General features: G+C 35.1%; 1 protein-coding gene across 10 annotated transcripts in view; it reads right to left on the minus strand.

The window, feature by feature from the left end:
- Window positions 1–336: 336 nt before the first annotated feature.
- Window positions 337–26,614, minus strand: part of ASPH (aspartate beta-hydroxylase) — a 52,947-nt gene continuing 26,669 nt past the window's right edge. For 4 of the 10 annotated variants that reach the window (XM_030444138.1, XM_030444144.1, XM_030444142.1 and 1 more), the window contains 12 exons: window positions 17,110–17,199; window positions 15,441–15,515; window positions 14,760–14,921; window positions 13,601–13,660; window positions 12,247–12,303; window positions 11,736–11,780; window positions 10,989–11,024; window positions 10,343–10,387; window positions 10,144–10,185; window positions 8,031–8,078; window positions 6,993–7,037; window positions 337–1,322 (listed from right to left, as the gene is read on the minus strand). In XM_030444138.1, coding sequence (XP_030299998.1) covers window positions 1,315–1,322; window positions 6,993–7,037; window positions 8,031–8,078; window positions 10,144–10,185; window positions 10,343–10,387; window positions 10,989–11,024; window positions 11,736–11,780; window positions 12,247–12,303; window positions 13,601–13,660; window positions 14,760–14,921; window positions 15,441–15,515; window positions 17,110–17,199 — 713 coding nt within the window. In that variant the 3' untranslated portion in view covers window positions 337–1,314. Of the gene's footprint in view, window positions 1,323–6,992; window positions 7,038–8,030; window positions 8,079–10,143; window positions 10,186–10,342; window positions 10,388–10,988; window positions 11,025–11,735; window positions 11,781–12,246; window positions 12,304–13,600; window positions 13,661–14,759; window positions 14,922–15,440; window positions 15,516–17,109; window positions 17,200–18,921; window positions 21,292–23,286; window positions 23,332–26,614 lie in introns of those variants that run through there. The other 6 variants (XM_030444146.1, XM_030444147.1, XM_030444139.1 and 3 more) reach the window with 5 other exon arrangements.

The following is a 26,614-nucleotide window of genomic DNA, read 5'->3' on the forward strand; positions in this document are numbered from 1 at the left end:
CAACCGAAAGGCAACCATTGTGAAGGTTACCAAAGTGATCTTTCTTCTTAAAAATTGATCCTATTTCTTCTTAGCTCCCATATCAGGCTTGGCAATTTCCTAAAATCACAACAATTATTCCTGAGCCAAAAAGGAATACATGCAAAATGCCAAAGAATAAAATATGTCTTCATAATTGTGGAACAGCAGCACAGAACAGGTAAAAAGTACACCCGTTGTATTAAAATTTTAAATCACTTCAAGTCTAAATTTCAGACGTACCATTTACAAGAGCATTTGCAATTGTAGGTCTTGAATGTTGATATCCTATTTTCCTTAATGTGTAATTTCCAAAGCTTTTTTTTTTTAAATAAAGTTTACAGGTCAAGTATTTATGCAAATTTGACGTTTAAAATCTATGTACAGCTGACTAACTCCAACTTTGAGATCATTATATTGGTAGGCAAACCAGAATAATTTTACTGAATTCAACCTCATACCAGCAGGTCGGTTTTGTTGCAATTTACACTGATTCCCTGCTAAGCTATTATGTAGTTTCTACACGTGCTTTAAAATTCAAATGTGCATAAATAAATAGTTCTAATTCACATATAAAGGGTTTCTGAAAAAAGCAATTTAGTAATCTGTCCTTTTTATAGTACGAATTAAACATACACATTTTGTATCATTAGACTATTTTAAAAATCACCTGAAATTCATGTAGTTTAACTGTTGACATAACATCAGTGCAAAGAAATTTAAGTCAAACTTCACAGCATAGAGTCTGCCTGATTAGTGTTTTCAATAAAATGCAGTTAGGTTGTATGCTATATCAGCAGTTATAGAATACTTTCAAAACTCGTAATATTATATGTTTTATCCAACCAAACTGCTCTGTACATACTGTATGAATCCACAAAAAAAGATATATATTAAAATCTGAAAAAATGTACTTGCTGCTACACCATAAATAGAGTACTAACAATTGCTTGAACAGCACATATGAAATGCAGCTCAAAGTTGCAACTTTGTCACAAACACAGAAGAAAAATAATGAATTCACTAAACTTGACCAAGAAAAAAAACCAAACCAAAACAAAAATAACAAACCAGACAGGAATGTAAATTAAACATCCAAGTGCTAAAAAAAAAAAAAAAAAAAGCTCACTAAAATGACAGTTGGCTATAACCCATTTACAATATTTTAGTGTTCGTTCCCCAAACCCTGAACTGCTTGGTAATTACATCATCAGCTCTATTACAACCATCTGCTCCCCCTTTGTAGCGTATGGTTAGGGCTGGTCCTCCTGATGTAGGGACTTTTCTTTTGAAGCTTTAAGTATCTGAAAAAATAAGGGGAAATCTATATTAAAGGACCAACCAAAACACAACTTTGTCTAAAATAACAACAACAATCAAAAAAAAAAAAAGCTAAAAATGCAACTTTGTATAAGACTACTTAATTTGAGAAAGCTATCTTTTCTAGGAGCTATCCTAATGAATATACACAAAGTTGCTCATGGGAAATGTAAAGTTTAAAATAATTATGTAAGCATTTTAAATAATTATGTAAGCATTACTTTGTGTCTGGGGATATGGCACTTTATTTATCCTGTAAAGGAAATCTAGGCCATGTCACTAATACATGAAGACCTTTTTTTTCTTAATTTTATTAAGGTTAAGGACACTTAGAATTAGGAAAAGAGAGCCAGTAAATCAGGGAGGGTCAAAGTTGTGAAGCTGAAACTTGTCTACACATAAGGGATTCCAGCAGTTGGTAAAATAAATGTGGGGTTATAAAAATGTCAAGGATAAAAGATGAAGCAAGAGAGGGGAAAAAACTTTGGGTACTTAAAATCTGAACCTATACAAGAGGGACAAAAATCTAAATATAGATGGTAAAGGTATCCCCCAAAGTACAATATGTCTCCAACAAGTACCACTCTTGTCACAACCACTGCAGTTTATGTGCCAGTGTAAAACAGGATTAGATAACAGTCCTAAATTGTTAGTATTTCAAGCTGGACTATCATACCAATCAAAACACTAGTTTAAAAAAAAACAGACTGTAACTACACTTAAAAAAGTTTGCTTCTGGAAAAGGATACTGGTAATAGTTTTAAGAATAAACTTAGAGAACTGGAAAACTATACCTACAGATACCAAAACATGCAGTTGCCTAGTATGTATTGTTTGTGATATGCCCTGAAGTCAGCAAAAAAACCCCAACAACTTTTGATTTGCACTCTAACATATTCAAATTTCACACCCATTCTCTTCACTGGTGTTCTCAGAATATTCCTCACAGCTACATCCTCTGGACTTTCTCCTGTTTGTTTTTCCCACAAGTAAATTCCTGTGTTTCAGACAAAAATAAAACAACTACTCCTAACCTGATACAAACTGGTGCTACCATGCTTCAAATGATTCACATGAATTTACACTACTTGAAGAATAAGGACTCTGTAGTGACATATCTGAGTATTTTTTATACTGCCTGAAATTAGGATTTATTACATAAGTACATGCATCTTTCATATAAGTGAAGAGTGAATGTATGTTTAATGGTGCTCTTCATTTAAAAAAGAGATTTTCACTGTCTCTAATACAAGAAACTTCAATATTATTACTGTTGAAATAATAGGAAATGCTACTCAGTGAATGAAATTACAAGAATGAAGAAGAAAAGGCTTCTAACAAAAGAATCCACCATATAGAATCCTCTATCACAAATCAAACTATAAAGAAAAACCCTGGTTAATATGAATTCCATACTCTCAAGAAGAAAATGTGAAAATGATGTATCCTTCAAACTGAAATTTTCCCATCCAAAAAGGGAAGACAAATACACATAAGAGTAGGAGAACAAAATAATTATTCAATAGAAATAAAATTCTTATTCCTAGACACTAGTTTACTTATGTCACCTGTTTCTTTTCTCAGTTTCCAGAGATACTAATTTAATCCCACTTTATACACTGGAACAATAAGGTTTTTTTCTACAAAAACTGGTAAGCAATGGTTCTGCCTTCAAAGCTGTTGCCACATAACCACACAAATTACTGAAGACACTTGAGTATGCTGGTACAGTGTTACAGATTTTGTGCTGATCAAATTATTTTCATTTTCTACTCCCTAAATGAAGAAACATGTACACCATCTAATAGCTACTTGTGCATTTAATAACTAAATAGGTTTTGATTGATTCTTTCACTTTTTCATGTGAAGGAAAGAAGAAAATATTCACTCCTTCCATCCAGTATTTCTACTTTTATTGCTACTTTGCTACAAAATATACCAGGACAGTCTCATGGGTTAAAATGTGTTGCACTAGTTTTGAAAACAACTGAATGTAAAAATAAATAAATACATACATACATACATATAAAAATACCTTTTGAAAGGATCAGAAAACCATACTATAGCAGAGTAAAACAAGTGATTTTTAATTCTAATGGTGTTTGAAAACATTAAAAGACTCTCTTTGCATCACAATACAATAAAAAGAGAGTGGACAGCTAGGTTCAATTTCATCTTATTTAGAAGTCCATCTGCAATTAAAAGAGGGACTGTCCCTTTGTACTCAGCACTGGTGAGACCACGTCTCAGATACAGTGCTCAGTTTTGGACTCAGTATAAGAAATATAATTGAGGTGCTGGAGTGTGTCCAAAGAAGAGCAATGAAGCTGGTGAAGGGTCTAGAGCACAAGTCTTATGAGGACTGTCTGAGGGAACTGGGGTTTGTTTAATCTGGAGAAAAGAAGGTTGAGGGAGACCTTATCACTGTACAAGTACCAGAGAGGATGTTGTCGCGAGGGGGTCTTTGGTCTGTTAAGTAAAAAGCAATAGGACAAGAGAAAATGGTCTCAAGTTACGACGGGAGGTGTAGACTGGATATTAGGAAACATTTTCACCAGAAGGGTTGTCAAGCACTGGAACAGGTTGACCAGGGAAGTCATGGAGTCACCATTCCTAAAGGTATTTAAAAGCTGTGCAGATGTGGTGCTTAGGAACATGGTTTAGTGGTGGACATGGCAGCATTAGGTGTATGGTTGCACTCGAACTTAAAGGTCTTTTCCAACCTAAATGATTCAATGACTGTTCCTCTGGCTGTTTTATTGCTTCAGAAGGCAGTATTTTGAGGTACACACTGGTGATTTTCTTGCCTTTTTAGTATTCAGAGCAATGCCATGCTTGCACACCATGCAAATTTCTCCGTTGAGAAGGAATAAGTGACATCATGGGTAGTGTGCTATGATACTATGGAAAATACTACAGTCCTGCACTAAAAACCCTAAATTAAATCAATAAATGAATACTACAGAGGCACTGCAGTAATTTGCCTGGATAGTTCCAAATGCCATGTCCCCTTTGTGAAGTATGGTGAAGATGAGCAAAGAGTACATTACAGCCTGAATCCCTACACTGAAAGGATGGTCAGGCACTGGAACAAGCTGCCCTGTGGCATGGTGGAGGAGTCACCATGCCTGGAGCCATTTAAAAGATGTGTAGATGTGGCACTTAGGAACAAGACTTTGCAGTGGATTTGGCGGTGTTAAGTTTATGGTTGGACTTTTATCTTAAGGGTTTTTTCCAATGTAAATGATTCTACGATTATAAATGGAATATTTAGGTAACCATCCACTACTGTACAATACACATGTTTTTTTGGTGAAGGTAGAAAATCCATTTACTTAATGCTGCAAGACTGAACCATAAACTACAGCACAGAAAGTGGCAGAAATGTTCCACCAAAAATGAAAATTAAAAGTTTCATGTTCATGCTAACATTCTGAATTTAGTTTTAAAATACTATATGTAAATCAAGAAGACCATCTTCAATAGTCATCTTTTGGGCTGACTCCAATGGGATGAGCTTCAACACGGCCAAGTGCTGGGTCCTGCACTTTGGCCACAACAACCCCATGCAGCGCTACAGGCTGGGGACAGAGTGGTTGGAGAGCAGCCAGGCAGAAAGGGACCTGGGAGTCTGGATTGACAGGAAGCTGAACATGAGCCAGCAGTGTGCCCAGGTGGCCAAGAAGGCCAATGGCATCCTGGCCTGTATCAAAAACAGTGTCACCAGCAGGTCCAAGGAGGTGATTCTGCCCCTATACTCAGCCCTGGTAAGGCCACACCTTGAGTACTGTGTTCAGTTCTGGGCCCCTCAGTTCAAGAAGGATATTGAGGTCCTCGAACAGGTCCAAAGGAGGGCAACCAAGCTGGTGAAGGGACTCGAGCACAGACCCTATGAGGAGAGGCTGAGGGAGCTGGGGCTGTTCAGCCTGAAGAAGAGGAGGCTCAGGGGAGACCTCATTGCTCTCTACAACTACCTGAAAGGAGGATGGAGCCAGGTGGGGGTTGGTCTCTTTTCCCAGGCAACTCTCAGTAAGACAAGAGGGCATGGTCTTAAATTGTGCCGGGGGAAGTTCAGATTGGATATTAGAAAGAATTTTTTCACAGAAAGGGTGATCAGACATTGGAACGGGCTGCCTGGGGAGGTGGTGGACTCTTCGTCCCTGGAGACATTTAAAAAGCGACTCGATATGGCACTCAGTGCCATAGTCTAGTGACTGTGGCGGTAGTTGATCAAGGGTTGGACTCGATGATCTCTGAGGTCCCTTCCAACCCAGCCTATTCTATGATTCTATGATTCTATGAATACAATTGATACTGTGGAATTATCTACTGTTTAAATTTTGTAACAATCTTTTAAGGACCTTTTTATTATTTTAAGTTTAAGCAGCAACATCTTTTCTTGTTCTACAGTTCCAACTTAAAGCACAACTAACCAACTGAACACTAGCTTTGCTATCCTAATTTTTTTAGGCTGAACTATGCTGTTAAAGGTAGCTTTTTACTGCACTAATTATAAGCTTTGGTTCAAATATTTCATATTCAATACGTAACAAAACACTTGGCATCTATTAAAGAATACCCATGGCTTCAAACATTTCAGCACACCATGTGGCTGTTACAATAAACCTCACAGACAACACAGATATTGATATGACATATTTCAAGACACCTCAGTTATGGCTCTGCATGGAAATTAAATATAAACTGAATCACTCCTCCAATCTGCACTGGGCAACCACAAAGGCCTCCTATATTTTTTCATGTCTCTGGCTACTTTTAGCATGTCCGAGAACCAAATACAAGTTTCCTTTCCTGCAAGAAAAAAAAATAAATCCCACAGAACTGCTTGGGCATCACACAACACAACAGCTCCTGCATACTGCAAAGATTAACTAATCAGGCTAATCAGAACAAAACAGAGATATAGCTGCCAGGGCTCTTGGATTGCAGCTTCTCAGATGTACTGCCCAGAGATAAAACTCAGTGTTTCACACAACAAAACTACATTGTTAAGAACAACTTCAAATAATAAACTCTAAAAAGCAGATTAAATGTAAAAATATGAAGTCTTCAAACTTATAAGCCATGTAGCTTCTTTAAAAATAGTTTTGGAAAATGCTGTGTTTACTACTGTCAGGCAAAAGATGGAAGAGCTTGAAGCACTCTCATTCTTAAAATCATTTATGTCAAGAAAAATGTGATGGCACCACAAAAGTCTGGTTTCCATATCTGCTACCCAACTACAATAGTTGTATTCCTGTAGATCAAACTGATACCCAGAGAAGTGACAGCATCACCACCCAAGATCAGTTGCTCTGGGAAGGAAGTATGCATGTATTTGTAGACCTGAAATTTTTGTATTTGCTTTTACAGCAAAAGCATCCATCTTTCTCAGAAATAATTTAAGTTGTAAATTAGAACTACTCACAGTTTTATCTAGAAAGCTTCTATATAACCCAGTAACTATTACAGCATTCATGCAGTACAAGATAAAAAAATATTGTTTCTAAAACAGGAATTAGCCTTCAATTACAGTAATGATATCCCTTCACCCCTCTCCACAAAGTAATTTGTTTACAAACTTTCCATGTAACTATAGCTTAATTTTTTGAGGAAAAAAAAATTTAAAAATCAAGCACTTAAAATAAACTTACCCACTCGATCATCGTTTGAATAATCCTCAGCTTGAACACGTGTTTCTGTAAGTGAAAGTGTACAAACAATTCTAACTGGATGGTTCTCTAATATTTACAAAAAGTTGTATTTTTTTTCTGATGCACAAGAGTGAACTGTCAAGACTGCTTTCTAATACTACTTTTGCAGAAGTGGGATGCAAATTGTCCTCAGCTTGATCTTTCCATGGGAAAGATTAATACTTAACTAGCACAACAAATTAATTGCAAGACTGTACAATTTCAAAAGTAGTACCCCAAAATCCTGAAACCATACTATCCCACAGTTTCATAGGTTACTACAATATGGGCTTAGAAAACATTCATAAACTTATTACACTCTAATCTCTAATTGTGAAATATTTGACTTCAAAATTCAGTTTCTTTGAAATCTATACGTATGCTTATATTAAGTATGTCCCATGTCAGCAAATGCTTTTACTGCTAATAGACTGAAGGTTGCTCATAGCTCCTATTAATGAACAGAGGGAGTCAGACTCACCAGAAAAGAATTCATAACAGCCAAGATGCTTGTTGTAGACAATAAGAGAGGGAAAACCACAAGAGAGAAAAATGCATTCTCTGACTCAGGAAGCCCATATTTAAAACGCTCAAAGATGGGGAGACATTTGTCTTTATTTTATTTGTTACATATAGTCTCTTCCCTGAGTATGCACCAGTCACTAGCTAGTGGTAAACAGAACATAGCAAAGAAATCTTCAGCTTCATATCATTTATAACAATTATTTAAGTTTTTCCAAACTAGAAGCACTCGCAACTTCTAAAACTGAAGAGTGCTCTGTAAAAATATTAAAATATTGTCCTTAAAAAACCTAAGATGCCAGAATCTGACAACACATAGTCTGTCTTTAAAAGAAAAAAGTTGCAGAAAAAGTTACCAATGTTTTTTACTGCAGCACAGAATACTATTCTGTGGTTATTTGTAATTGGTGGGGTTATTTTTTGATGTTTTGTTTTTCTTTTTAAGTTGCAAAGTTATGCAAAAGATAATGTACAAACCTGATTGTTCTGGTTCAGGGCCCACATCTTCTCTGATCTTACTTTCTACTGTTACAAAAAAACCAAACATTGCAAGTTACACACAGCAGATTAAGAATTTGGTTTTATTCCCCACCAGCAATCCAATCAAATTACTATCAAACAAAAAAGAAAAATTATACTGCAGAACAATGAACTAGGTTAACTTAAAAGAAGAAAAAAGAAAATGAATGCATTTCATGTCCAAAAGTCTGGTTACAGACTTTGTTACAAACTTCCATTCCAATTGCACTCCCCTAAAATGCTTTTAGTTGCAGTTGTTGTTTGCGTGCAATAATGTTTGTTTCACAATGGAAACGTAAATAAATGTAGTATCAAATCCTACACACTGTGCTGAGACTAAATTGTTTGCATCACTTTGCACTAGCTGACTGAATTAACATGATTTTTTGAAACCAAATCATGCTCTAGGATATTTTTAACTTAGAGCAAATCTTCAAGTGACATTTGACCCAGTACTCATTTAACTGGCATCAGCACAAAGAACAAAAATTTATAACTTGATCCTTTTGAGTAGTAATCTGGGAAATACACTCCATTATTCAAATTGAAGGTCTAAGCACTTCATAAGAATGCCATGAAATTTAGTGAAGCCAAGTACAAGGTCCTGCATGTGGATCAGGGCAACCCCCATTACCAGTTACCAGGCAATGGTAATGGTACCATTACCCCATTACAAGGCTGGGCGATGAACGGACTGAGAGTGGCTCTGTGAATTCTCCATCCCTGGAGATATTTAAAAAGAGACTGGATGTGGCACTCAGTGCCATGGTCTAGCAACCGCAACGCTTGTTCAAGGGTTGGACTCAATGATCTCTGAGGTCCCTTCCAACCCAGCCAATTCTATGAAAGTTCTATGAAGGACCTGGGGATCCTGGTGGATGAAAATCCGGGAATGAGCCAGCAGTGTGTGCTTACAGTCCAGCAGGCCAACCATATCCTGGGCTGTATCACAAGAAAGGCGGCCAGCAGGTCAAGGAAGATGATTTTCCTCCTCTACTTTATTAGCATGAGACCCCAACTGGAATACTGTGTCCAGTTCTGGAGCCACCAACAGAAAAGGACATGCATGAACTTCTTGGAGCAGCTCCAAAGAAGGGCCACAAAAATTATCAGATGGCTTAAATACCTCTCTGTAGTGAAATGAGGCAACCAGGTGCCAGGTAGTGGGCGTGAGCTTGTGTCAAGCCCACCTGTGCCTAATTAGGGTGGGCCCCCACTGCGCATGAGCAGGACCAGGGGGCCAATAAAAGGTAAGACCTAAGACACAGGCTCAGCTCACACTGGAACTGGCTTGAGTGGCGCAGCCGGCTAAGCACGTAACGACACAACCCGAGCAATGCTCTGGGGCCGCGGGTTCGAGACTCCTCAAAGCCTCACCCTGATGGTGATGAGCTCTAGTGGAGCAATAAAGGTAGTGCAGTGCTGAAAGCAGCACTTAAAAGCCAAGCATGCTGAGATTGTGAGTTCCAGTGTGAGCTGAGCCTGTGTCTTAGGCCTTACCTTTTATTGGCCCCCTGGTCCTGCTCAGGCGCAGTGGGGGCCCACCCTAATTAGGCACAGGTGGGCTTGACACAAGCTCACGCCCACTACCTGGCAATTAGTGGCACCTGGTTGCCTCATTTCACTATACCTCTCCTATGAAGAAAGGTTGAGAGGATTAGGGTTGTTCAGCCTGGAGAGGAGAAGGCTCTTGAGAGGCTGTATTGCAGTCTTTCAGTATATAAAGAGGGCTTACAAGAAAAACAGAGAGAGATGTTTTACCAAGGTTTGTAGCAACAGGACAAGAGGCAATGATTTTAAAGTGAAAGTTGGTAGAATTAGACTGGAAAGAAGGAAAAAATTTTTTAGGATGAAGATGGTGAGACATTGGAACAGGTTGTCCAGGGCAGTAGTGGACACCCCATCAATAGACTTCAAGGCCAGGTTGGACAGGGCTTTCAGCAAGCTAATCTAGTGAAGGATGTCCCTGTCCACCATGGCTATGGGGTTGGACCAGATTCATTCTTCAATTATATTGAAAAATATAAATGGAAAAAAAAAATTTTCTTTGACAGACTATAAAAACTCATACCTGGGAGCTCTTTACCAGTATCAAAATCTTCAATAATTTGATCTATAAGAGGAAGTAAAAAAGTAAATAAAATAACTAACTAACTAAAGAGTAGATAAGCTTTTTTTTTTTCTTTTTTTGTTTTGCTTTTTTTTTTAAGACTTAAAAATGCATACAATTCATCAAAATACTTTTTAGATCACAATTACAAAATATATACCTGGCTCTGTGGCTTTATTCACCTCCTCTGGAAGGTCCTCAACAGCTAAGAAAACATTCAATTCAGAACAATAGTGATATCACTCACTAAACTGATGAAATGTACACACAACACAGAGTGAAGGGAGGGAGGGAAGACCACAGAAGAACACACCTAGTATGTTAAACTGTGAAGGGTAAACTGCTATAAACAAGCAGAAACTTGGGTAAATTTAAGAGAAAACCAGAAATTACTTTGAAAATTTTCTTCCCTGTTTCACTAAAGAACCGCTTTGTTCATTAAGTCATTAGTTCAAAATTGTACCTTCTGAACAAATGTTTGGATTAAGTGACAATAACTTTAAAAAATAAAATTTACAAACCATTTTTAAATCTTTTCAAGCATAATCAATATTCCCATTTTGATCTTTTGATCTAACATATGCACAAAGTATGACAAAGTAGACCAATACGGGAATATTTACCTCTTACACTTACTGCAGTGTTAAAAAATAGATTATTTCCATAAACAGGGGGTTTGAACATAAAAAAAACCCAAAACCTGAACTGAAAAATTTCAAAGTAATGTGACAGCATAGAAAAACTTTAAAACAAACTAATGAAAGACTTTGATACTGCCATTTCAATAAACATAGCAGTTGTCATACCACGGTCTTCATTGTAGTCATCGTGTACTCTATCTTCTGTTTAAAAAGAAAAAAAGATACATGAAAATTCATGGATTTTTAGGACAGTAAATACAAATAATACATTGACAAGTTTATTCAGGAAAACAAAGACCTTCAAAATTATAGTATTTTATGATGTATTAAGGTCAGTAAGAGTTCAACATAGGTGAAGATTTCTACAGGATCCTGTGAGAAGAACTGAATCACTTTCTGGCATCATAAGGCAGACTTAAAAAAGATAAAGTACAATGACTTGCTATACAAGTCATGAACTCCTCTACAGATTACTCACAACTAAGAATGGAAATACTCATAAATCAATTCTATATATAGCAAACGTCTGCACTGAAATTTTGTATTCCACTTGTTAAGCAAGCTTACTTGTTTTTGAAAAACTTATTTTTTAGAAGATACTATCTTTTGACATTGATCACACCAACTAAACATCCTCAGCAAACTCAAATTATTTTTTATGCACAGATACACTTCTATGCAATACAAACATCCTAATAATATTGTTCTGCCCACCTAGCTGACTTTAAAGAAAAGAAGTATTTATATGGGTCTTTGTATTTTTTCAGAACTTAAATAAAAATACAGTTGTAAAAACATAATAAGGAACAGATGCTACATAAGAAGTCCAATATTTTGGGTTTTTTTTTGTCTTGATTTCAGGCCAAAATTCAATTAAACTTCATAAAACAGAAAGAACACTTTGAACTGTACCTATGAAATGCTCCATAGCATCTTCTAGCATTAGCTCAGAGTCACCTTAAAGAAAAATATTTACAATTTTATATTGCAATCAGATTTTTATGCAACAGCAAAATAAAAGCAGTTTAAAAGGTCACATACTAGCTCAAGAATAACATAAATTAACATACTGATGTTTTATTTGAAAGTGACAGCTGGAATGTAAAACACACACAGAAGCTACACCTTAAGTTATGCAATGTATAAATTCAGGCATATTAGGTGTAAAATTAAGAATACAATGAGATGTCTGACAAGTCATTGATTAGACTGGAAGACTTCACTTAAGATTATTTGTGAATGAGATTCTTAGAGAGTTGTGCTGACAAATGTAGTGGTAACACAGCTGCAAATATCAGGCTTATTTGAAACTACATAAAAAACTGAAAATAAAACTGATGAAACAATCAATATGACACATTACTTTGAAGCAAATTTTAAGGAGCTATTCTAGTATAATATAAAGTAATAAAAATTCACAAACCTGGAGCATCTGGATAACTTACTGTCTTTTCCACTTCTACATCATATTCATATGAAACTGCAAATTAAATATGAAAGAAAAGTAATTTCAAAATTTAAAAAATTAAGTATTTTCAATACTCTTATTTTACCTGGGATCCATAATGTTTCTGTCAATAGCTAAATGTAGTTCATTAAAAACTGACAAATTAAACCCAACAAAGTGATATTTGCACAGCAATCCAATGGAAGGTATAGAGCCATTTTAACTTCTAGTCTTCCTCTGTGCTGTCTGTATGGTAACTAGATGCCTGAGATTCTCCATTGGTATTTTTAAATAGTTCTAATATGAATTAATTAGTTCAAATATGAATTAGTTCTCATATTCTCAAAGTTCTAAAGTGCAAGAAGTGCATATTTACTAATGTGCAGGAAGACCACTGATGATGATCTACAGAAGACAAAATATGAGCCAGAAATCAGACCTTGAGAAATATGTACATTTGCTTCTGGAATCACAAATTTAGAGCAGTTTTTTTTTCCACTGTCTAGCTAAACAGACCTAACAGAAATCAATGTCTAATGTAAATGGAAGAAGCTGCCTATAAACAAACTATAAACAAATATTAGCATCCAGAGAAAAATACTTATCAGATGGCAGGGAAACTCCAATATCCACTCAATGTTTCTTCATAATGAAAAGATGAGCTAATGCCATTATATGCTTTATTAGATAGAATATGAAAATGACTTTAAGCTAAATTGATTAGTCCAGGCAACTTTCAAAAAGCTTTTAAGATGAATTAGGGTGTGCAGAGACAGTTCAAGGACAGTTCAGTCCTTGGTGATAGCTCACTATCTGATAGTGTAATAGTGCCACAAAGAAAATAATTCTGAACAACAGGTTACAAACCAGATGCTTCTGAAATGTTCCATGTCAGAACACAAGTTTATGACTAACACCAAGAATAATAAACTAGAAGAACCTTAGTATTGTAGACTGTAACAGTACTACAAGCAATAAATCTCATTCTCAGTTTCTTAGATTGTAAAACCACATCTCTCTCCTATACACGTCCCCATCATACACAATACTTAGGCATGCACAGTAACAGAAAAATGAAGGTTTTGCACCAATGAAAGCAAGGTTTCTACACATCAGTTCTTTCTAAGAACCACTTGCAATAGCAAATATAATTGTTGTCTCAGTCAAAATAAAAATATCCAAGGCAATCAAGAATACTTATTTGGAAAAAAATTACCTGAGCATTATCTATTCATAAACCAGTCTAAACTTTTCAATTTTGCTTTCTCATAAAACTTGCTACATTTAGGCAGAAAACCAGTATTATCAAATTTGGAAAAAAACCCTATACCTGGAGCTTCATATGGTTCTGGCTCCATTGCTTCAAGATCTTCTGCCAAAAGATCAGCATCTGAGAAACAACCATGCATTTTAAATTTTTTAATTCTACACATGATACCACTAATGCTATAACAGAATATTATGTAAGAATAAAGTTAAATTTATAAGAAGAAATTCTAAAACAATTTCTAACACCAGCAAGTTATCTACAAAGACTGAAAAACAAAATACATAACTTTATTCGTATACAGAATACTGAGAATGTGAATACACATGTGAACTCAAAATTTGCTCAAAAAATGACTCTCCACAGAAATTTCTGTTTTGATGTAAAGAAAGAATATACTCATTTTGCTTTATTAAAGTAATTTAAGACTTAATATAACTGGAATTTGAATTTCTCCTCTGTTTCCCTGCTTTGAGTTGTGATGTGGATGAATAGCAGACATAGAAACAAGGAGGTACAATAGCCCCAGACTGAAAAAAATTACTTCAGTTGTGAAGAAAGACATTCAGTGTACTTCCAGCTATAAAAACCTTAAGATTACATGCATTACACAAGTTTTTCAAAAGAGGCATCAAGATGTACACAAAATTCAGTAGTGCAGAAAGAAAGCACTTAGAAATATTTTTCCATAAGTTGGATTTAGATCTACAAGTCTGCTTTAATATTCTTATTACAAGTTTAGCATCCTGTCAATGTCCCATGACAGCAGGAGACAAGCACCTTTATATGATCTCCACAGAACCTGCAATCTAGTTCTTGCTTAACATTATCTTAAACAGCCACAATTGAAGGAAAGTACAATCAGAACAACTCTGTCTACAAACATGTCTGTTGTTTTCATAAACTAAGAAGTCCAGAAGCAGACTCCACACTGATATTATAAAAGTCACTCTTATTGGGCAGGGGAGATATCCAGATACCTGGAGTACTGTTATCATTTGTTTGGCTGAAAGCCAGTAGAGTAGTAATTAAACAATAGTACATAGTTCATTGGATTCTAAAACAAAGGGCATTAAAATATCACATTTTCATTTAAAAAATATTTACTTGTTAAATAATACTTGCCGTATTTTACAGCAGAAATTACAAGCCAAGTTTTTAAAGAGACATATTTCCATTTATCAGTTCTTATTTCTGGAAAAATTATTCAGTCATCAGATACCTTTCTGAATTGAATCTGGTGTCTCATATGCTTCTGGTATTTCATTTTCTAATTCTCTGATCAACTCATCTGTTGTAGGAGCTTCAAAAGTTTCTCCATGTATTTCTTCCTTCATTTGCCACTGATCATTTCTACTTTCACCTACATCTTCATGTCTCTCTCCTAATCAATAACACAGATTGTTAGCAATACATACTCTATGGTTAAGTCTGTTACCAGCAGATATTCAGTCTTCAGCACACCCTTTGTGATTTTCAACTATTCCCCAAAAGGTTGGAGAGGGGGACAGATGACTTATCTGCACCTTCCAGCCATATACACCCAGTCTCTGCACTGACTTCTAAGTGGCTTCTCTGCCCACAGCAAAAGCCATTCATGTGCTCTACTCAGTCTTTTGAGGAAATATTTGTCAACTGACTGATCTGAGCTACTGCTACCAAACACCTCTTGGGAAAGAGGTCACAGTTTTAGAATTTGGCAACTCAACTTTTGGAATTTACTTGAAAATGACAAATTAGCTGATTAGTTAAGTGTGCAAGCAAAAGTATCTAAAGTGCATAAAAAAGTATCTAAAGTGCATAAAAGTATCTAAAGTGCATACCAAAACCAGACTCTGAGAATTGTTTAGCCTATGACAATTTTTATAAATTGTCCAGTGATTTCGAAGTGTTAATGCATTACCAGGTGGAGAATGGAGAGCTTCATGAAGAACAGACTGAATTCCATCTTCCAAGTCCATGTCAGCATTCTTGAACTCTAAAAGGATTATAAATTGCAGTGAAGGTAAGAGCAAAAAGGCAAAGTCTAAACACTAGCTCAAGGCTTGCAGCTTTTAGTAGCATCCATAGAGCTCATAGAGCTCATTCCATTCCATAGAGCTCCATAGAGATTGACTTGGTGAACCTCTGCAACTCATGCAATTACAAAACCAATTTGGTTTTGCTTACTCGCCAATATGGAAAGTACTGCATCAGTCACACCAGATTCACTCTGAAAGTGAATTGCAGGAATTTATCTACACTGCATTTTCTACATGGATATTTTCTCAGTGGCAGTAACAATAAGTTCAGATAATTATTCAATCCAAGAATTCTCTTCTAAGTAGTTATTTTACTAAAACTTTCATCCATTCCTTTCCTACAATTCAGGCAGCAGCACTAGCATGTCATATTTGACAACAGAATGTCACGTGTAGATGCAGGGCTTTGTTGGCTTTATAAACAGGGAAAAGAGATACTAACATTACAATATCAAGGTCTTCTCCTGGCAGTTCACAGCAGAATAAATCACAACTGATTTCAGGGACAAATAATTCTCATATAACACACCAGCTCAGGACATAACAGGGATTTGTATGAAGTGAAGCCTTCATATAAATGTCCTGAAATTAACATTGAGAAACTCAACAACACAAAACCAAAACACAACTGCAGTTTTCAAACAATGATCTAAAATCATATCAGTTATGGAAACAAAAAAGGAAGTTATCATTTTATATTAGCTTAGCATTTTATAAATGAAAACCAAAGTAATGCAATTTTTTAAAAAGATCTATATTCCATTTTATGGAATTATATGTTTCATATTTATGGGTTACTGTATTAACTGTGTTAGGGTCACATAAGCATCAAGTAGGATAAATCAATTCAAGCAACTGGGAAAAATATCCATTCTCTGAATAACACTGAAATAACATATGTGAAATCTGATGAGTTACAACATTCTTCTTGGATTCCTCTTGAAGCTGGTAAGTTTTCATAATACTTTTTAAAATGTTTTGTTTTTTTTTTATACTAGAAGCTGCATTTATAATATTTATGATAGAAAAGTAAATAGTTGAAAAGCTGAATAGTCTGAAATAGTCTGAAAGCTGAATGCTGTGATTTTCTTGGTTTTGGTTTTTTTTTGGTTGGTTTTGTTCTTTTTTTTGGTTTTGGTTATGGTTTTGGTTTGTTTCTTGTTTTGTTTGGTTTGGTTTTTAAGTAGAGAATCTGCTGTTATTTTGCACAGGTACACGGTTGCATAACTATCAAAATCACAACTGTGCATCAGCAAGAACTTATTCTGATGGGATATGGTTTTAACAATAACCATGAAAGCTGACAAAACTGCCTTTCACATATTTAAATTATACATCTTCCACGGTCAGTGATTTATATTTAAGTTATCAACAGTGATTCCCATTAAACAAACTATAGTGGGTAAGCCACATATACAAGTGATGAAAGATTTTTCTTTACTCAAAGACATAACATGATGAGTCTGAATGCTGAGGAAAGAGAACTGTAATCCAAATGAAGCACTGTGTCTTTTGTTTCACCTATGGTTTATGGTTTATGACAAGCCTTACCTGATTTGACATATGACTTCTCAGCAGGCTGGGCTGTCTCCTCAGAGTCTGGTGAAGGTGGCTGTGCTGGGACAGATCTTTCTTTAAGGCCTGCATTTTTCAGTTACAAAGTTAACTTTATGCTCTTTTTGATCCGGTTCAATTATAAACTAAGAAAGTTGTTTCAATGAAATTAACATGTTAAATTCTCCAAAATGCATTTAAAGAAAAAACTAAAGCACAGTTACAGGGCTGTTCCGATAGACAGTGATATATACATAGACTTAAGTATATTCAGATAGTAAACAAATGTTTTGAAGACAAACGTACAATAAGGAGGGAAAAGGACAGAAATTTAAGCACTTGCCTTCATTTCAAAGTGACTGAATTATGCTATTCTCAACATCTATTCAGTATGTAGAAAAAAAAGAGACAGCAGGTTTTTCACAGTGTTTGGGGGCAAAAAGTGTTTCCTATGAGCGATTCTACAGGTTTTATGAAGAACTAACTAGAACCTGGTGACATGGAGCTCAGAATGTGAAGAGGTATTTTAAATTCATAAGCTGAACCTCAAAAGATCTGACGAGGAAAACTGTAGTTTCTCCAAAATAAGGTAATGTCAATCTTCAGCTTCTTTTGACAACAAAGTTACTACGGGGAACGAATTTCACCACAAAGATGCTTGCTATCTATCTATAGCACAGAGTCTGTCTAGATAAAAACATAAGGAAAAGAAAGCAAACAGTAGCAGCAGTGATCAACACCATGGTAAGGGATAAAGATAATTCATAGCCTTGAAAGATTATGCCACACCTTAGGACACCACATCCTTAAGAAAGATGGTATCAGTATTAAAATAATACTCTTTTCAAATATCCTTTACAAAGGATTCAAGAAACATATAAACAAGAGACTTTTAGACTAGATATAAGAAAACTTATGCACCCACCTATCCCAGGGCCCATACCCCACCATGAGGACAGTCAAATCAGTGGAAAGGGCTGTACAGAGAGCCTTGGAGATTTTAAAGATCACACTGGATTATGTTCTGTGTAATGTGATAATACCTCTAGGTGACTCTGGTTTAACTAGGATATTAGAATAAGTATCTTCTGAAGCCACAAACAGAATTCTGCTAAAATTCTACATAATTTTTCCTAGGTTAATATTTAAGTAGCAGTTTCAAGGTCAACTATGATAAAACTTCATTCTTAAAGGTACTGCCCACAACAAATCAGCTTCTCAAGAGCTGCATGTACAGAAAATCAAAAGAAAAATAATATTTAAGAAAGCAGAAGCTACACTACAGTGAACACACCTGTACTGCTAGTAATCTTGTAAATGTAACTCCAAGTGCAACAACATAAGTACTATATTTCAAGCCAGTAAAGTTTCTTTAAAAACAATTACCAGGTTTTTACTGGAGTAAAACCTACCACAACACAAATAGGACTAGCACACCTCAAACAATCTTTGTGCAAACCAGAGAAACAGCAACTCTCACAAATGCAGTTCCCTTACACACACACACACCTCTAAGTCCTCATACCCTCCAATAACCCACGTGTCCAATGCCAGACAACCACTTGTTCTGCCCCATGAACAATAAACAGATTCAAGTATATCAAAAAATAGTATTCTGCAGCCAACAAGCACTGAGGGTGTTTGGAAGACACTTTTTGCAAGATACTATTTTCTCTCATCTTTTTACTAAAATAAAGTTGTGCTCAATTTTTGCTTGTGTAGCACATCATTTGAGCTTATGTGGTAACTTGCCATGTTAATTTGAATGACACCAATATTTCAAAAAGATATACAACAGCACAACAGATCTATGGGTCAAAAAAATCTCATTTTATTGTGTGACTTTCTGTATAGCTTAGAGTGCTGCTTAAGTAAAAGGCTCTTTGGAAAAATAAAATTATAAAAACTCTTTTAGCACCAGATAAACTTTGGATCAAAGATATATTAATCAGAAAGACAACTCATTCCAAATTTCACTCCCAGACAGCTACAACTTCTATTACATTAGGGGAGAAAATAAAAAACACTGTTATCACCATGCTACAGTTCTTGAGAAGTGTGATTTGAGTGCTCCCCTGTAAAATATAGATCTTAATGCTTATCAGGACAAAGATGAACATGTCTATCAGGACTAAAACCTAGAAGAGAATGCTCATTATGCAAGTAAATTTATTAGATCTTCATTCTGTCAAGATGTGCTTTTGCTAAGCACTACAATGCTCATAACACACATATCTTTTCCATTCCTCTTCACACATATATAAATATTTAGAAAATAGCTCAGTATATCATCTCTGCAAATTATCACAGCTAGAATCTTAAACTATTATGCTACTTTCTACAGCTTTAATTTCACCTATTGTCCTAAGTTTCCTCTAAAAAAATAAAATTAATTTTATATCTTACCCTATTACCACATCTTACAGAAACACGGGATGTACTGAAAGTCTGAGATAAGTGTATTGCACACTGTTATTCACAAAATTTAAGCAAAAACCATGAACAGAATCAACCTTCAGGACTTAAATCTCACATCGTTACCCACATGCATATACTCATGCTCAATTTCATGCCTTAGTTTTGTTTTCTTTAAAAGTATGACAATAATAAATCTTCAACTTTCATTACAAGTTTTGTTCTGAATCTTATGCAATTTTATTGTGCAATTAATATTTCAATATACCAAGCAATATTATCTGTCTCATAGAATTAGAAAATACTGCTTTCCCATGTAAACTTGGAAGCAAGTATAGATTCAATAGCATACTGAGGTATCTCTGCAGAAATGTTTTGTAACTATTTATTCTAATGAGACTGCTGTATAAATCATTCCTTGGTGCAAAAAGAATACACAAGCTGTAAGAGCAAACTAACACAAGAACTTGTTTACAAAAGTATAATGTATTTGAAAAGCAGTGTTTGAAGAAAATAATAGCTGCAAAAATACCTAATTTGTTTTCTAACCACATTCACCCATAATACAGTTGTAGTAGCAAATCACTTCTTAAAATGATACTGGAATTTAAAAATACCCATCAATGATGAAATAGGTGGCCTGATTTTCAAAAGCATTCATTATTAGAAGCTTGGTAACTTGGAAAAATCAGAACAATTATCTGAAAAGTGACAAATGAATCAAGTTTTCAGACTTAAACGTAGTTGAAAATTAAAGAAAGGAAGGACAGAGGAAAAAAAGCAGAACATATTGTCACAGGATCAATAAACAGAAGTGTTGCAACATTTTGGCTAAGTCTCATAAATAGGCCTAAAGTTACTCTGTTTGTGTATGAAATGGTTTTCTTGATCTACGTAGGGGGAAAAAAAGTTTAGCAGGGAATAATTTACATCTATTTGCTAAGCTCCTATGACAATATATTCACTGATGATCATCTTGGCTGTTTTTGTGAAACAGAAATATTGGAGTTTCCACTGTGTGTCCAGACATTCTTCTCAATATTGCTCTTAAACTTGCATTTGATATACAATATTACCTTTTCATCCTCACACCAAGAAAATAGCATTTTAATACAAGGAAAAAAAAGAAGAAAAAAGAAAACCCACCAGATGAAATGATTTGACATTCTGCTTTCAATACATGTTGTTAGCCAGGCATACCAACATTTGTACATATTTGAGTTTCACAGCAGAAATTTTGTTTTGTTATTACAATGCCACTATGTGTGTAACAGTTTTCAAAAAAAATATTGTATTTAGCATTTATTAGTACTTATTTTCAGGTAACATTCTCTTCTTGCCATGTTTACCACTCTCATAAAAGTATGCTGGATTTTTCATTCTTGAGGCCTGTTCCTCATTAGCAGAACCCGAACTCTGTTTATTTCTTTTCTTTCTTGTCTTCCTTGGATGGGTTTTTAGCTATCTTTTTTGTTTCTTTGTCTTTTCCCGCCTGCATAGTACCATCCTTTTCACTGGCTGATTTTTTTGTAGCATCCTTGGATTTTACACTCTTATCTAGGCCTTTTTCCTTTTCTCTGTCCCTTTTAGCTTTGTCAGAATCTTTCTTTAATTTACTCAGATCAACAGCTTTCTTGTCTTTCCGATCAGTAGCATCTTTTCCCCTCCTGGCTTTCTTTTTTTCTTCCTCATCTTTGATGTCTTCCTTCTTGGATTCCTGCTTCTCCCTCAATTTCTTGAGCGATTCTTTTATAGTGTCTTTTACTTTTTTTTGGTTTTTTTCGTTTAAAAAAGAGGAAATGTTGAATAAGAGAGCAGTTCTTAGATTAGAAAACATCTGATAAACAGCTATCTAAAGCTCTGATTGAATTATTACTTAATGTTTGTTAGATGCCAATTTAAACCTGTATAATAAAATATGTAAGCTTTAAGCAATTTAAACAAATTAGTTTTGACTTCCAGCAATATTTCACACCATGCAGCCTGCCAGCAACCTTAGCCTACTGCAACTGCATTTAAATAAAGCATTAATCTAGTGAAAACCACACCTCTATTATCGTACTGTTGACTTCTGCAGAATGATAGAAACATTTTTGTCTAAGCATGTTGTGGTTAATAAAATCAACTCCAAAGAAGGTAACTTGGCTTGACCATATTAAGTGAAATCAAAGTAAAAATTAAATTAATTCTGATATCTTTGCTTTTCTATTATTAGTAGTACTTTTTTTTTTCTTTCAGGGTTTCGTCTTGTGCCTATTTTCTCTATATTTCAATTCATATTTGTCTGTGACAGTCAGACCAGCATCCCTGAAATTACATGTTCAGTATTTACTTTCTTTTTTTTCTCCAGTTTCAAATCAATGTCTCCAGAAAATGGAATTTTTAACTCAACAGAATTCGGCATTTTTTTCCATTAAATCTGTCGTATTTGTATTAAATTTTAAAATTAACAATCCCACCACCATGATTTGAAAAGCAATCAAGATTTTATATGTAAAATACAACAGCTCTATTTTTATTCAGATTTTTGAGAGAAACTGCAGTCTGCTGAGGTAAAAAGCAGGCAAGTGAGATTTCTCCTGTAACATCTGCCTCTAACTGCTGTGTAATATGTGTAGAGTGAAAAATTCAACCACACAGCTCTATCTAAAAAGAAATTAACCACATTTCCTTCCAGCTGTTATTTGACACAAAGCATTTGAAATATATCACACCATTTCTTCATTATCTTATCAAACATTGAAAAACTATCCAAAACTCAGAAACTAAATGTTAAATGACATTTATTACATTCTTGGAAACACAAAATTTGCAACCAAGTCACACCAAGCACAGTGTGGATGCCAAAAATTTCAACTTGCATGCAAAAAGTCACATCCATATGAGCAGAAGAGCTTCTCTCAGCAAATGCACTCGTTCTCCTAATGTTTGTATTACCAACAGCGTGTGTTTTTCACATACTGCTAGAAAAAAAAATAAAGTCCAACTGTCTTTAATGCAACAAAGGGACTGTGTTCTTCACATAGCACTATGCTGCTTGGAGATAAGTATGAACACCTAAAAAGATGCACCAAAACTGTTGTTTTGCTGAGGTTAATTTGCTTTTTCAGTCTTTCTGTTGCACTGAATACAGTCAGACCATTATATGCTGTTCACACAGCAATGTAAATAGGAACATATATATGGCCTAAATCAGGTGTAAGTTATCCTGTTTGGGAAAACATGGAAATATAATCACTGCAGTCAGTCCTGCAAATAATATTAAAGAGGAATTTACCTGAATTCTTCCTCCCATAAGAAACAAAGGAAACTTTTTGAGTACTGAAGGAACAATTAAGGTGCCCAAATGCAGTAAAAGTAGAGTAATAATTTCATGAATTAATGAAAGATAACTAAAGGAAGACTTCACACAGCAACATTTTCATATACATCAGAACTTTTTTTAAACATGCAGAATATGAAGCTGTAATTGACTACATATGATCCAAACAAGACAACTGGAAAAAAAATTTGCACAAACAAAATACAATCTCAAGTTAGGAAAGCACTCACATTGCCATTAAATTACAACTGGTAGTTAAAAAAAAAAAAGCTTACTGAAAACCAAGGAGGATAATAGTTTGCTGCACCATTAGACAACTCTTAGCCAACATAGCTAATATTAGTAAACATTATTATAACCTGCAATCTGTACTCGCAATGCACATGCAGTTCAGACATCTGCATAAAGTTCCACAAGGAAAAAAACATTAAAAATACCTTTGACTTTAGTTTTTTTCTTGGCTACCCCTCCTGGTTCCTCACCTGATTTATTGCAAAATGGAAATAGGTTATGAACACATCTCTGATGTTCAACAAACTTGTCATAATATTTTCCAGTCTGCCATGCTATGTAAAATGTTCTTTACATAGCACGCTGCAATGCTATGGAGAGATACCAAATGTTAACTCACTTAAGAATAAAGTATCTTGAATAGAAGATGACCACAAATACTGAGATAAAAGACTGATTAATCCAAGAAATGTACCACATTAACCAATGCATGGTACTTGAGATGCTTCTTAACTTCTTAGAGCTAGCAGAGTTGTCTCCAGACATCAAAATGCCACATAATTATGACAACATCCCTCCTGTTTTCTCTGTTAAGTATTGCGACAATTCTCTCAAACCCACTGATATTTCTATACACTTTCCTAAATATTAAACACATTAACTCAAAAGATCTTTAAGCACAGCAGATTATACACACTTACTCTCCAAAGTCAGGTGCTGACCCATTGTAGCTAGGAGATACTGAGGTCTTTCAGCATCTTGATTGTGCTTTATACCTATTTTGAGAAGAGCCATGAGGACAAATAAAGCCTCAACCAAAATACATGTAATATTTCACCTCATCTTTCTAATACCATAAAAAAAAGATTGGATTATCACCATCATGTTGCTGTAGAGTAAGAACAATCCCATAAACACAACTACCTTAACCACAAAAATCATATGCACTGCTACCTAAAAAACAACTAGAAAATTAGGAAAAAATATATTTTTATAGGCATACATAACCTTATTAACCTTGAAGAGATATATCCTTGTCTTAACAGTAGGCTTCTCATTCAGACATAGATATACCTACAAGTAGTGAAATGAGGCGACCAGGTGCCACTAATTGCCAGGCAGTGAGCATGAGCTTGTGTCAAGCCCACCTGTGCCTAATTAGGGTGGGCCCCCACTGCACATGAGCAGGACCAGGGGCCAATAAAGCCACCAGAGCTCATCGCCCTCAGGGTGAGGCTTGAGGGGCGCAGCCGGCTAAGCCACAGTACTGCAATGCCGAGGCCCTGGGTTTGAGACTCCTCAGAGCCTCACCCTGAGGGCGATGAGCTCTAGTGGTGCAATGAAGGTAATACAGTGCTCCAAGAGCGACTGGCCTCTCTGCAGACGTGCTCAGGACTAAGCTGAGCCTGTGCTTCAGGACTCACCTTTTATTGGCCCCCTGGTCCTGCTCATGCGCAGTGGGGGCCCACCCTAATTGGGCACAGGTGGGCTTGACACAAGCTCATGCTCACTCCCTGGCAATTAGTGGCACCTGGTTGCCTCATTTCACTACACCTACACAGGACACCTGGACTTTGAGCTTAGGTTTCCAGAAAACAATTAAAATCTACCCAAACTGCAACAAGATACTTCAACGTTTATTCTTTATAAAGCAAACCAAACAACCTCTTGATATTTTACGCTTAAAATATTACATAAATTTAAAGAATATTGCCATTAAAGTCACCGCAATCGACTTGCATCTAATTTCTATCTTACGTGCTTTTGAAATATCAAAGCATTAACACCATCTGGGTCAAAATTTCCTTAAAATGTGCTAGCGAGGTAAAAATATAATTTTTAGAAATTTTTTTTTACAAATTTGTGTTTGGGATATGAAAGCCTTTTTGAACTATTTGCTGACAGTTTCCCACCCTTGCTGAAGTCCAGAGTCCAAACTTGACTAAATTCATTATTCAATATTATTGCTTCTAAGTGGTGTGTGGAAGAATAAGTAAACAAGTTTCTCCTATAGAAGGAAGAACTTTTAGGAGGATCCTACTTTGTTATACTGCAACTTCAATGAAAATATAAAAAGGTACTCAGGATAAGTTGGAGAAAGTCTAAGTTAAATTTTCAGTTCCTCTGCTCTTTATATTAAAATTCAGTGTTTTAAAGCACATTCATAAATCATGTCCTCACAGGGAAAACAAAAAATTTTACTAAGACATATAAATGAAAATTATCATGCAGAGAATTTATATAATTTTAAAATAGAAGTATTGACACAATGGCAAAAGATTACAAAATACGTTGATCCTTGATTATTGATACTTTCACTTGTTAAATATTTAGATAAGCAGCACTTTATTTTTTCTTTTATACAATGAACAGTGTTAAGATTCTCAGCGAATTATTAATGGTTGACATAATGCCATAAATCAGGTACAGTTTAACATTTTATGAACAGACAAATTTACAGAAAAATTATGTACTGTACTATATTTTAAAATCCTAAATTAGTAACCTAATTGGCAAAGACTTAGGCCCTTACAGCCTTGGTGCACACAGACCAACATCAAGAATTTTACTAAACAGGAAACTGAACTTGTGGACCCTTATTCTAAGTTCCAGTTCAAGTGCTGGCACACTTTTTTTGAGCTTGTGTTTAAGTTCCTTCTTTTTTTCCACTCAGTCTTATATTACAAATGTCCAGTGCTGGAAGTCAAAAATAAATACAGATTTTATACACACAAGCAAGTCTATAGTGGGATGCCAGGAATAGCTACTATTGGATTCCATATATTTAAAAAGCAGACTTCAAAGTTAACATAGCTAGATAAGTTTCCAATATTTTCTGAAGAACTGCTTTAAACAGTCTTACTTAAAAATAAATATTAACATCAAAGTAGTTATTATTACATAAAGCTTAATGGTGTACAACTTAGTATCTTGACTACCTTTTGAAACATAAAATATTACAGAGCATTCCAATTATGAAAAAAAATCCAGTAGTTTCATGTTTTTCTCCATAAAAATTGTCAAGAACAAACTCCACAAAAAGAAGGCCCAACTGAGAGCACAGCTGTAGAACTTCAGCATCAAAAGAAAAACATAATACTACTTGTTTTATTCAAAGATAAGCACTGCTGAACAAAAAGATATAACACAAAGCACATAGTCTTTCTGAGCAGTTTCACAGATGTTGACAGGCAACATATTTAACAATTTATTGAGAAAACACTGTTTATTCTTGCATATGCAAACTTTATATTATTCATGTAATAATTCTGAATAATGTAAAATAGCCCTGCTTTACAAAAGGTTTTGCCACATGAAAAACATGCTATAAAATCAATTTCACCACAAGATCTACCTGCATAAACCCTTTTGATCTGAAGCATCTTCCAACAAATGTAAGCTAATTATGGTGGCTTACCCACTTACATGAGAAATAGGAAGAGGCTACTTCACATTTGCCAGAGAAAACAGAGTCAAGGTTAGCACTGAGCAGCTGACAGAACTTTCTACCCTTCTGCAATTTGTATAAAGCCT

The sequence above is a fragment of the Calypte anna genome, chromosome 2 (genome assembly GCF_003957555.1).
Source record: "Calypte anna isolate BGI_N300 chromosome 2, bCalAnn1_v1.p, whole genome shotgun sequence".
NCBI lineage: Eukaryota > Metazoa > Chordata > Aves > Apodiformes > Trochilidae > Calypte > Calypte anna.